Below are 13,044 nucleotides of genomic sequence, written 5' to 3' on the forward strand. Positions count from 1 at the left end.
TAGCCGCTCTCTCTCTCTCTCTCACAGCCTCATCAGACTCCAGAGTCTACCTCTCGGAGTCTCTGTATCTGACTGTGAGTCTGTGGCACTATATCTCTCTTTCGCGGGTCCCTCGCTCCCTTGCGGAGGCTGAAGCCAGCAGTCGAGCATGCGTTGCCAACTCTCTCTCTCTCTCTCTGGGGGAGCACCACGTCCTGAGTTCGAAACTCGTCTGATAGATGTTTTTGAGGTCTATGCATTGTTCCTACGCCGTTAAAATTTCTACTCTTTTGTGCTCTCTCTCTCTCACACCCACACAGTACTTTTAGGTATAGCCTCTAGTACTTTTGTAAAAGTTACTACAGTTGTCTGCGCCCACGCTTCGAGAGAGAAAGGAAGAGATGGAGAGAGAGGAGGGAGCGCGCGCACGCTTCGAGAGGACTGCAGTCTGCGCCCTAAAGGTGGCGACGTGGCGTTAGCACTTTTGTCGTCTTGCGCTTTTCCCCACTGACCTCTTTTCCAGCAATGGCGTCATGCTGGCTGCAGCGCCCGGACTCTGGAGGCACTCACTCTCTCTCGCTCTCTCTCTCTCTCTCCACCTCCACCCGAGCTTTCCTCCATAGCAGTGTTTTTCCGTGTATATACGTTGCCGCTTTGCTGTTGGTTCCTCCTGTTCCCTCTCTCTTTCTCTCTCGCCCCTGCATGGAAGCTTGATGATGGCGATGATGATGAAGGTCTCCTCCAGCCTGCTGCCCAGTTTTGAAGAATCTAATAATCTTTCCCAATTGAGCCCCCCGTTCTCCTTTCGTTTTCGCTTTAAAAATTTCAAAGCTCCTTCCCCTGAGTCCCCGTCATACACGCAGAGTAGTAAAAATAGCATATGCACACACACACACACACGCACCCACTCTCCCTCTCTATAGTGATGCCGAGTCTCCTTTGTGAGTCATAACCTTGTGGGTCCTCTTCACTGCTCTCTCTCTCTCTCTCTCTCTCTCTCTCTCTGTCTGTGTTTTGATGCTCTACGGCCGTGGCACCGTGCATTGCTTTGGGTCCCCTATTCTCGTGCGCTTTTGCCTAGCTTTGTCTTTGCTGCTAACTAGCTGTAGTGCTCTCATAGCTGTGTATTCCTATTCCTTCTAAACCTCAAACTTTAAAACCTCTTCTCTCCCCCCTCTCTCTTTATTCGGCCTCTCCTTCTCGGCCCTCCTCCTCCTCCTTTTAACGCCCTTGCTTTCTTCTCTTCAAGCTGGTTTCTTCATCTCTCCATGATGTCTCATGTGGATGGTGATCTCTTCGCTCCCCCGGACACTCTCATAATGTCAGACTTCACGCACTTGACGGAATTCGACGACTTTCACAAAGACCTCTTCCTGGTATGTCCGCCGTTCTGTTGCATTTTTTCGAAACATGAGCAGGCACTTAGAAGCTTTCCATGAAATAATTAAGCAGTTAATGCTCACCATTCTAGCTGCAATTTGCGTTAAGATGATGCTGTTACACACAGCACATACATGTTGTTTGGTACACTTGCACATACTTTTATTCAAAGTAGTCTTCTCATTCGTCGACACGCACGGAATATGCAGAGCAATGCCATGGAGGCAATTGCAGAAGGAGATCTACTAGAAGAGTTGGACTGCAAGGATGACCTTAAACTCATGTCTGATGTCACTGAAGCTTTTAATGCATCATTGAAAAGGAGGAATGATGATGATATGGAGTCACTTAAAGCACGCGACAGTCCGTTCACTTTATTCATCGATGAGGATCATACGGCGGGGTCTTTACAATTCATGAACTCTACAACATCTCAGCTTCAAGCACCAAGAGTTTCTGATGATATGGACATCAAGGAAATGGGTCTTACACACACAATTAACAACTCTTCTGGTGGGTCCACCATCCATGAAGGTTTGCCATCTCATAGCACAGCTTTGCTAGCAGCTAATGAGCTGAATTGCATGTCTCTGGATGACTTGGACCTCGCCCCTGTCAATTCTACGAATGCAATGTGCAAGCTCTTATCTCCTTTACAGCAAGTAGTGAGCTTCGCGACCAGCGGCGATGCTGCGCCTCCTCCTCCGATAGCATCTTTGTCGCCTCTCAGAAAAGATACACTTACGTACAAAAGGGAGGCCCAATCAGTTGACATGGTGACCTCACCCACGGAGATTAGAAAACCATCAGCCAGCTCCCTGCCCTCAACCGCAGCATTCAGCAGGTCAGATGGAGATTCTTTACTCAACATGGTCTTAAGAGCAGGGGAAGGGTGCGGTATTCCGCAGGTGAAGAGCACCTTAGCTCAATCTGTGAGTGTTAGTACCAGGGAAGATAATAGTACCATGCATGCCACGGCATTTGGCTCTCTGAACATGTCGATTCAGGGACATGTAACACATGTCCCTAGCTTGCAAAGAAGCCAAAGCAGCCATGCCTTGGGGCAGCTTAGAATTTCCAATTGCCTACGTGTGCGTGCGGACGATGTCCGAACAAAGCCTCTTTGCAAGCAGGAAATTATGCCTCTATCAAGGGCATCAAGTATGAGTATCTTCACGCCGTATCAATCTCCCAACACACAATGCCTCTCTCAAACCAGTGCGCCGATACGGCGTGTATATAGTACTGGGGATTTGCAGGTATATTATTGTAGCTTTTCAATCATTTCCAGCATGCCATATCCATGTAGCATGGTAAGGTGATGTCTTCTTTTGAATTCAGGGTTTCAATGGAATGCAGAGCTTCTATGGGATCAAGGCAGAGAATGTGATTCCAGAGGAGGCGACAGGTATCAAAATCGGACACTACACTATGGAGGAAAGGAAAATGAAATTGCATAGGTATCGGCAAAAACGGACAGAGAGGAACTTTAGCAAGAAAATTAAGGTTAGTGCTTGTGTTTAGTGCCCTCAAATGGAGCTTTAATACATAAATAATGGTAATCATGGCCTTAATTTGTAATGTTCTATGCATTGTTTATAGTTATGTCCTGAGAAGAACAATGCATAAGAGGCGTATTATATGTAGAAGCTTTTACTTAAATCATTTTCTTCAGATCAGATCAGAAGAGAGGTCTACCAAAAGTAATCAAAATTTACACTCAATGGTCTTAGAGTACACCTCTTGATCTTACATGACAGGGTGAAGCATTTCTTGTGTTTATTCGACCACATCATGCAGCTTTGCTTCATAAGAGGAGGCAGTCAATGTGCTTATAGAGTTAAAGACTCCATTCTCTGTTTTTACATGCATCCATGTATTGACAATATTGCTCTTTGATGAAATTTAACATATATTTTTAGCTGAAATCCCATGGAGTCCACACCTTATATGTAAACATACTGCGTGCGGTCATAAATATATAGAAGTTTATTCACATAAGGGGTGTTTAAATCCAATTTGGACCAGAAGATGTAAAGTTCCTTAAAGAAAAGGGGCATTTTCCATCATGTTGAAATGCATAGGTAAAGGGATTATCTGTAACTCATACCACTTCATTGCACGTTGTCTGTAGATCTTAGATATGATGCATTCACACACACCACATTAGCTCCACTTCTCCTCTTTTTCAACCCTTATCCTCCTCCTCTTCTAGATATCTCTGTAATTGTCCCTAAGTAAAGGTTTCCTGTCTTTGTCAGTATGCATGCAGGAAGACCCTGGCAGACAATCGACCTCGAGTGAGGGGGCGATTTGCAAGAAGTGATGAAATGGGAGACTCAGGCCTCAAAGGCAGTGAACTCCCTCTAATTGATGAGTATGAAGAAGCCGTCGCAAGCCATTATCGAGCTCGGGTGGTTCGAGTAAGTCACTAAACATGTTCTTTCCATGTATCTCCAAAGTAGCCTATGTTAGTATAGGCTACTTAGTAGACCCTTTGTCCGTTTTGTGCTACTTTATAGACAGGTTTTCTGCTAAAGAAAACTTTTGACACACTTGTTTTGTCAGATCAGCTTTGAGGAGGGATATCCTTATTTGATGCATATCCAAAGCACCAAGGACTCACTATTGCGTGTGTTATTCTTTAATTGCAGGATCAGCAAGCTTATTATATGGCAAACAACAGTTGTATAATGTCTAGTACTCCGATAGCGCAGTTCTGGAACACAGTGGGGATGAAGGTGGCCATGTAGCATAGAGATTCAACAAATTATTATGCTCCTATGCTATCACGTAACCTCGACAAAGTGCGACAAGGTCAAGAAGAGGAAGATCAGCAAGGAGAGGGAGTTGTAATGGAATTTTCCAGCATTTAGCCGCTTGCAAGCCTCAGTGGGATCGATCACAGTGTTCATGCTCTCTTTGTTCCAATTTTGAAGTGGAGAGTGGCCTTGATGTAATCCGCTAGTGGTGGCATCGATGCCAGCGCAATGAAGCAACTCAATCTGTACAGTTCTCTTTACTTTCCTGCTACTATAGGCCATAATGCAGGTGCATTGAGCTAGTCATTTCTTACCTACATCTGTATAGACAGTTTTTGGCCCAATACTAGTTTGATCCTCTTCCTATGCTGACAATGGTACTGAGCTTTATTGATAGCAAAGAAACGTTTGTACAAAAATCGGATGCAATAAGAAGCGGCCTACCGAGCCGGCATTTGGTCTAGTTTGCAATCTTAACATGATGCTTTCTTCATGCACACAAAGAGGGAGCAGGGCATGATGAACTTGGTCATCATGTAATGGAGATGAGGACCTTATTACTAGATCAATGGCTTATAAATTGACAATGGCTAATTCAATAATTGACTTTGCTGTGGCTCGAAAGAGTGCACGAGGGCGGGGCTTCTCTAGCTATGCCACTAGTCTAAATAAGAGGCCAACAAGGAGACAAGATCTTCTGTACTTAAAGAAATAAATGTTGCATTGGATTACTCAAAATGTAGTATTCCACACCTGGAAGGTGGTAAGTTATCTCATTTTTGCAGCAGTGAATGATTGCCTTATGATTTTTCTATATTTGCAATAAGTGGAACATGGAATCTTTCACAAATTCCACCCAACCCTAAACCGTAAACCGGCACATCTATCAAATTTCTAAGGTTTACATCGTATGCACATCTATCTGGATACTTGCATTCAACTGACATCTTCTTGTATTTTGGTGTTTTAAGCACAAAAGTAACTAACATTTGTACTTGCAATAAGAGGAATGTGGAATCTTCTCTTAAATTCAACCCAAAACCCTAAACTCTAGACCATAAACTAGCACAGCTACCAAATTTCGGAGGTTTACGTGGTATGCTCTGCCCAGACACTACCATTCAATGACATGCTCGTGTATTCCATTGTTTTAAGCACAAAGTGACTTCCCTTTCTCTGTAAATTCTTGACATTTATATTTGCAATAAGTGGAAGGTGGCATCTTTTCTTCAATCCAATCCTAAACCCGAAACCCTAAACCCTAAACCTTAATTTGGCTAAGCTACAAAATTTCTGTCATATGCACATCTTTTCTTGTATGTTGGTGTTTTAAGCACAAAAGTAACTTTTCTTCCTCAAAAGTAACATAGTGCAAAGAAACTCTAAGGAGAAGAAACGCAAAGGGAAAGGTAATCACGTTGCATGTAGGCTAGCTAATGACTTTATATAGAGAGTTTCAAGACTTTGGACTTTCAGTTTTCATAAGGCCTTTCATTTCCTACCCTTCACATTTGCAGTTTTGATGTTTGAAAGAGTTTTCTTATTTTTCCTAAAGTGGTAGAGACCTATTGGCAAACCCTTTAAATTTTGACACAAATACCTAGAGAACTTTTATTTTGTGATCTTTTTCTCACTTCTTAGAAAAACTGTTTTTCCTGACCATTGGTGGGGATCAAGTGCTCAAGCAATGTGGTGTAGGCATGAAGTAAAGAATGGGAGTGTTTGAGGATGGTGAGAAAGCTCCATAATTGTGATATACCCTTGCTCTTCTGGTGCTCTCTCTTGAATAAATATGTTTAGCTAATAATTATGTCTTGCAAAAAAGACTAAGCTTTCTTGTTGTTAAGTTGACAAAGATGGTCCTTGTCACATATTTGCCACCTACAAAGATGAATGCTAATAAGGATTAAAATTTTCCTCTAAAATCTTCAAAAGCAAGTTCAACAGACTAGAGGACAAAGAACCATCCCAAAGCTCTTGAATTCAAACATAAAAGTGTAGCGATCCTTCTAATTATCAATAAATTGTCTATTAAGGCAATTCATTCTTTTGTGTCTTTTTCTGATTACTATTTTTTTCAGTACTTCTTACATATCTTGGTTTGTAGCACAAACTTTGCAGTGGATATCACTACATTGGACATGAATTATCAAGATCAAAATTTGAGCATTTTACTTCTAAATCCTAGTAAGTAATTTACATTATTGTGCATGTCTAATGAAACATCCCAGGTATAATTTCATTGCACCTCAATTATGTATGCCAAACTTTTGGCATTTTATTTATAAATCCTAATAAATACTTTTTTGTGCAAATCTTAGCTGTCTAAATAGCTTGCCTTGAAAAAACTAGGATGATTTTTTTTCCGAACAATTGACTTAAGAGTGGGGGTTGAGCCTCTTTATGCTTTGCCTAAGGGTGCCAAAGGAGAAGAAGTCAGCATCACTAAGTCTTCTATGTTCCCATCTCTAGAGCCATAATTTCACCACGTACAAGATGTGATTAGCATATCACATTTTTGTGCTATGCACCTATGATAATAAAGGTGATCTTAGGATGTGGTCACGTGGGTACCGCTTGTGATGCAACCAAAATCTGCATAGTGCAAAATGACTTGCATAGTTACATATAAAAAACAAGGTGAAAAACAGCATTAGCATTCTAAAACAAAAGGTTGAAAAGAAAGTCCTAGCCTTCAATGAAGGGACTATTTACAAACTAAAATAAATCTTTTTAAAGCAAAAAGTTGAAAAGAAATCATGAAATTCTTCAATGAAGGGACCCAAAAAATGGATTCAAAAATTTGTATGCCTTTCTTCGTGTTCTCTAAGGTGTGTTTCAACATGCCAATAACTTTTGTTTGGGTGACCATGCATGAGGCATAATTATGCAATATAGTAACTGATAAGTATGCTTCACGTGACCACTCGACCTTACTTGACTGATATGCTTCTTACTATCATTTGATTTTATTTTAAGAAAAAATTGTTGCTAGCTTGTTGAACCTTATTGTCATTATTCTTTTTCAATCAAGGGATGCATCAAGGGAAAGGTAAACACTTTGCATACACGCTAGCCAGTCTCTATATGTAGAGAGTGAAAAGACTTTTGACTTTTCATTTTCATAAGGCTTTTCGTTTCCTAAAATATCACTTTTGCATTTTGATGTTTTGAAAGATTTTTTATTTTCTAAAATGATAGAGACCTATTGGAAAATCCTTCAAATGTTGACACAAATGCCGAGAGAACTTTCACTGCGACCTTCTTTTCCCTTGTTAAAGAAGATGTTTTTTATGAACATTGGCGGGTATCAATATGTGCTCAGGCAATGTGATGTAGTTGTGGACCAAACAATGGAGAGGTGTTCTAGGATGGTTAGAAAGCTCCATAATTGTGATATGCCTTTGCTCTGAAGGTTATCTCTCTTATGAATAATTAAGTTTCTCTAATAATGTGTCTTGCAAAGAAGACTAAGATTTCGTGTTAAGTTGATAGAAATGGTTCTTGCAGTCACATTTTTGCCACCTATATATGAATGCTAGTGAGTATAAAATTTTCCTCTAAAAGCTTGAAAAGCAGTTAATTAGACCATAGGACAAAGAACCATCCCAAAGCTCTTAAAGTCATCAAAAGAACGCATTAAATTGTGGTGCTCTTTTTCAAACTATCAATAAATCTTCTAATAAGGCTGCTCATATTATTGTAAAGGTAATGATCACTTGATCAAGTCGTGTCCTAAGACGATGGCCAAAGAGGCTAAGAAGAAAGAGGGTGGTTCCACTACAAATGCTGGTTCCACTACAAATGCAGCCATTGTTGAGTCTTTTGTGAAAGGAGACTGTAATGCTGATGTTGATGCAGAATGGAATTTTAGCACAGAGTGCACTTACAATCCTGTTGTCCATGATGCATGCTTGTCAGTTGCTGCAGATTCACATGTGTGGTATTCGACAGTGGTGCTACAAAGCACATTACCTCACATCGTGAATTGTTTACCTCTCTCGAGTCTGTCCCTCATGGGAATTCAGTCACTTGTGCCAGCAATGCCTCTTATCCGGTTTAGGGAGTTTGAAAGATTGTGCTTACTGTTGAAAATGGCAGTTCCTTCACACTTGTTGATGCACTTTATGTACCTGCGATCAAGAAAAATCTCTTGTCTGTATCCACACTTGCTAGACTTTGACTTGTAGTCAAATTTGTGGATGACAGATGTACAGTTCATGATCTCAGTTTTGGTGATGAAATTGTTGCATCAGGCCTTTTGTGCCATGGGCTGTATAAGCTCACTTTGTACTTCGTGACTTTCATTGATGATTACTCCAGGCATGCATGGGTATTTCCGCTTAAAGCGAAGTACGAAGTTTTTATGTGCTTCAAACAATTTCTGGCTATGGTTGAAAATGTCTCGAAATGTACTATGGGCACCCTCCGTTCGGATCGAGGGGTGGAGTATATGTCTCATGAATTTAATGCATTTCTGGCTAGTCGTGGGATAAAACACCAATGTACAGTGCCTTATGAACCTCAGCAAAATGGTGTTGCTAAGAGGAAAAACAGGTCACTGACGAAAATGGCACGATTTATGGTCAAAAGTCAAGCTTTGCTGCATTCTTTTTGGCTTGAGGCCATCATGTGTGCCACTTATGTACTTAACAGGTGTCCTACGAAAGCTTTGAAGTCTATTACTCCATATGAAGCATGGCATGATAGAAAGCCTTCTATTGAGCACATGCGTGTTTTTGGCTGTTTGGCATATGCTTTCGTGCCACAAACACAGCGCAAAAAATTGGATGATAAGGCTGTCAAATGTATTTTTGTTGGTTATAGTACTGAAAGCAAAGGTTACAGGTTATATCATCCGCAAACGGAGCGTATTCTAGTTTCACGGGATGTAGTGTTTGTGGAAGATTCCGTTCAACCCTTGCTGTCATGTACTAGAGACAATAATGTAAGCTCACATGATATTTATGACACTTTGTTGCCGCTTTTTAGTGGTGGAAATACGAATGTAAGTTCCAATGAGGCAAATGTACAGCCTATGGGGGTTTCTAAAAATTTTATAGATCAAGCTATTACTGATGCAGATGTACATGATGTACTTGATGAGGAAAGGGCCGAAAATGAGCAGGCTAGAGGTATGCCAAAATGGCTGGTACACACTTTGCGTGATAGTAAATTGGATGCACCATTGTCTAGTCGTACTCGTTCAGGCTCTCGCCATGCATCTTATGCATCAGATTGTTATGCTTTGGATGTGTCTAGCTGTTTGAATTAGGGTTGCAGAGAAACAATTCACGATGTGAGGTAATGTGCTTTGTAGCACCACTGTCGAAATACCACACATGTGAATCTGCAGCAACTAACAAGCATGCATCATGGACAGCAGGATTGTAAGTGCACTCTGCGCTAAAAGCCCATTCTGCATCAACATCAGCAACACAGTCTCCTTTCACAGAAGACTCAACAATGGTTGCATTTGTAGTGGAACTAGCATTTGCAGTGGGACCACCCTCTTTCTTCTTAGCCTCTTTGGCCTTCAACTTAGGACACGACTTGATCAAGTGATTATAAGCGTTACAATAATGGCAACGCATTTTCTTTTTGCCCTTATCACCAGAATTTCCAGACGAATTGCTGCCAGCAGAAGCATTAGGAACATAATTTTTGCCACTCGCAGCAGAACCATAAGAAGTGGCTCCATTGCTGTTACCACCCATTCTTTGAGAAGCAATAAAAGCCTGTTCAACTGCACACTGCCTAGTCTTGTTTTTTCTAGAAAGTGACTCTTGCAACAACAACGTGCATAATGCATCAAACTTGACAACTTCTGGATTTCCTTGGGTCATAAGTCTCCAAGTACTAGCAAAAGTCTGGTAAGAATCTGGTAAGGCATCAAGAACAATCTGCACAAGGGAACTATCTGAAATAACTTCACCTGCAGAAATAAGTTGCTCATTGATATCCTTGACACTAGCAAGGAAAGTGTCCATATCATCTTCCTCATGCATAATCTTCGACTCCAGCTCTTTACGCAGCAAAGCAATTTTAGCCTCATTGCGGCTTTCATAAAGACCTGCTAGAATATCCCAAGCCTGTTTTGCAGATTTTGCTGAACGGATGTGAGGAACAATGGTGCGCTTCACAGACAACGCAATCAATGCATGAGCCTGCGCATCCTTAACATCCCAGCGAGCTTGTTCTGCCGTAGGAAAAACAACTCTAACAGCTACAATCCTTGCAGCAAGACCTGCAACATCCTCAACATCGCCTACATCCTCAAAACCAGGACGTACATCAATGCCCTGCACAATGTTCCAGACACCCTTTGATACAAGAACATGTTGCATCATATAAGCCCACATAGGGTAGTTGTCCCCATCCAACCTGTCCTCAGCAGCGAACATCTTGAACACATCTGTGTTGTTGTTGTCAGCCATGGTAAATGCTGCACCTGATGTGAAAACTGCCCAAAAATAGGAGAAACAGAGCGGGACAACCTGTGCTATATAGCACAAACCGTTGAAGACTATAAGGCACCTGCTATGCAGAAAACGGCACTGACAGAAATTCTGCACAAAATGACGAAATAGCCTGTGCAGTACTGCCTGTAGTGGAAACGGAGGCCGAAATGAGCCCAGATCAAAATTCTGAGGAGACCTAGCTCTTCGAGCCAAAATATTTGTCGACCTGCGAACACTTGCCAAAGCTCACTGAAATCGGAGAAAGTGAGCAGGCGTGTGCTGGAGCAGCTGGCGACTAAGCCCGAGAGGACGTGACCTACTCTGATACCAATTGTTGGAATTAGGGTTGCAGAGAAATACACACAGCTTGGAGAAGACGAAGGAAGCTCAAGGCACACAATAGAGAGTGTATAACTTAGTGTGCAATGGAAAGATAGATAGCCCTAGAGTAATGGGCGTATATACAATGCACGGGGGAAAAAACTTCCTAAAGAGGGAAAAAATGCCCCGGCGATCCTAGTGTGTTCACACACATCACTACCACATGTATATGGTAACACTCCATTCATAAGAGAGAGAACCTTTAGAGCAAAGGCATATCAGAATTATGGAGCTTTCTGACTATCCTAAAACACCTTCCATTGTCTGCTCCACACCTATATCACATTGCTTGAGCACTTGATACCCGCCAATGTTCATGAAAAAAATAATTTTTAACAAGAAAGAAAAAAATTGTAGCGAAAGTTCTCGAGGTGTTTGTTTCAACATTCAAAGGACTTTTCAATAGGTCTCTACCATTTTAGAAAATAAAAAATCTTTCAAAACATAAAAAATGCAAAAGTGATATTTTAGGAAATGAAAAGCCTTATGAAATTGAGAAGTCAAAAGTCTTTTCACTCTCTACATATAGAGACTAGCTAGCGTGTATCCCTTGATTGAAAAAGAATAATGACAATAAGGCTCAACAAGCAACAATTTTTGCTTAAAATAAAATTAAATGAAGTAAGAAGCATATCAATCAAAGTAAGGTGGAGTGGTCACGTGAAGCATACTTATCAATTACTATGTTGGATAACTATGCATCATGGTCACGTGAAGCATACTTCTCAATTACTATGTTGGAGTGGTCACGGAGAAAGGCATACAAATTTTTGAATCCAATTTTTGGGTGCCTTCATTGAAGATTTTCATGATTTCTTTTCAAATCTTTACTTTAAAAAGATCTATTTTAGTTTATAAATAGTCCCTTCATTTAGGGCTAGGACTTTCTTTTCAACTTTTTGTTTTAAAATGTTAACGTGATTTTTCACCTTGTTTTTCATATGTAGCTATGCAAGTCATTTTGCACTATGCAAATTTTGATTGCATCATAAGCGGTTCCCACATGACACATCCTAAGACCACCTTCAATATCAGAGTCACATAGCACAAAAATGTGATATGCTAATCATATCTTGTATGTGGTTCAATTATGCCCCTAGAGGTGGGAACGTAGAAGACCCATTGATGCTAACTTCTTCTTATTTGAGAGCCTTAGGCAAAGCATAAAGAGGCTGAACCCCCACTCTTAAGCCAAGTGTTTGGAGAAAATAAAATTTAGCCTAGTTTTTTCAAGGCAAGCTATTTGGACAGCTAAGCTTTGCACCAAAATCAAAGATTTTTCAAGGCAAGCAATTTAGATAGGTAAGTTTTGCACAAAAATCTAAAGTAATTACTAGGAATTATAAATAAAATGCTAGAAGTTTGGCATGCATAATTGAGGTGCAACGAAATTCTACATCGGATGTTTCATTAGATATGCACAATAATGTAAATAACTTACTAGGATTTAGAAGTAAAATGCGCAAATTTTAATCTTAGTATTTGATGTGGGTGAAAGCACATTAACGTGTCATGCTTTGTCATAAAATCTAATATCTAACTAACCCAAATGATTTTCTCATATTAAACTGATCATTTGATGTGGGAGTGCCCCAAGGACATGGAAAACTCCACGAGTTTCCATAATGAAGCAATTCCTTGCAAGCGATGCCAAGGACAAAGTGCTTACTGAATGGAGAAGCCTGAAGCTACTCTCCCACTATTCTATCCACAAATATGTAGACAAGTTTTGGGATTTACATCTCAAAGCTACAGTCTTTCAAAAGATAGGCTTTGTTGAGCAAAAGCAACAATTTTGTGCAAGATTACCTGAAGAAATGGTCGAGTATGTCAACTCCCAACGGCCCGGTTCTATCACCAAAGTCATCCACCACACTATGGTTGCATCTCTATCAATTTCCAACAAGGGGCTAAAAGGAATGCCAAGCCCATGGAAAACAAAGATCAAATGATGCAAAAGGGAAGAACAATGCTCAAAGTTCTTCCCAAGGAAATTCTTCCAACAACAAAAACAACAATAGCAAGACCAAGGAGAAAGGAGTTTACAAAGGTAAAAACAACCTCTCTCCTAAAGAGCTAGA

General features: G+C 40.7%; 1 protein-coding gene across 1 annotated transcript; it reads left to right on the top strand.

The window, feature by feature from the left end:
* The first annotated feature begins 653 nt into the window (after positions 1–653).
* On the top strand, positions 654–4,584 carry LOC147420878 (uncharacterized). The gene is made up of 5 exons (XM_086504680.1): positions 654–1,355; positions 1,569–2,618; positions 2,701–2,865; positions 3,621–3,782; positions 4,014–4,584. Exons 1-5 carry the CDS (start codon positions 1,248–1,250, stop codon positions 4,110–4,112), a joined length of 1,584 nt encoding a protein of 527 aa, XP_086360806.1. The 5' UTR covers positions 654–1,247; the 3' UTR covers positions 4,113–4,584.
* Positions 4,585–13,044: the final 8,460 nt, after the last annotated feature.

Source organism: Adiantum capillus-veneris, chromosome 28 (genome assembly GCF_014529385.1).
Source record: "Adiantum capillus-veneris isolate H3 chromosome 28, ASM1452938v2, whole genome shotgun sequence".
Classification (NCBI taxonomy): domain Eukaryota; kingdom Viridiplantae; phylum Streptophyta; class Polypodiopsida; order Polypodiales; family Pteridaceae; genus Adiantum; species Adiantum capillus-veneris.

Bases quoted from the DNA above. Each gene is read 5' to 3' on its own strand.
- LOC147420878 (XM_086504680.1), top strand. From the start codon at position 1,248: ATGATGTCTCATGTGGATGGTGATCTCTTCGCTCCCCCGGACACTCTC. The intron at 2,619-2,700 runs GTATATTATTGT...TTTTGAATTCAG, and splicing joins ATAGTACTGGGGATTTGCAG to GGTTTCAATGGAATGCAGAG. The intron at 2,866-3,620 runs GTTAGTGCTTGT...TGTCTTTGTCAG, and splicing joins ACTTTAGCAAGAAAATTAAG to TATGCATGCAGGAAGACCCT.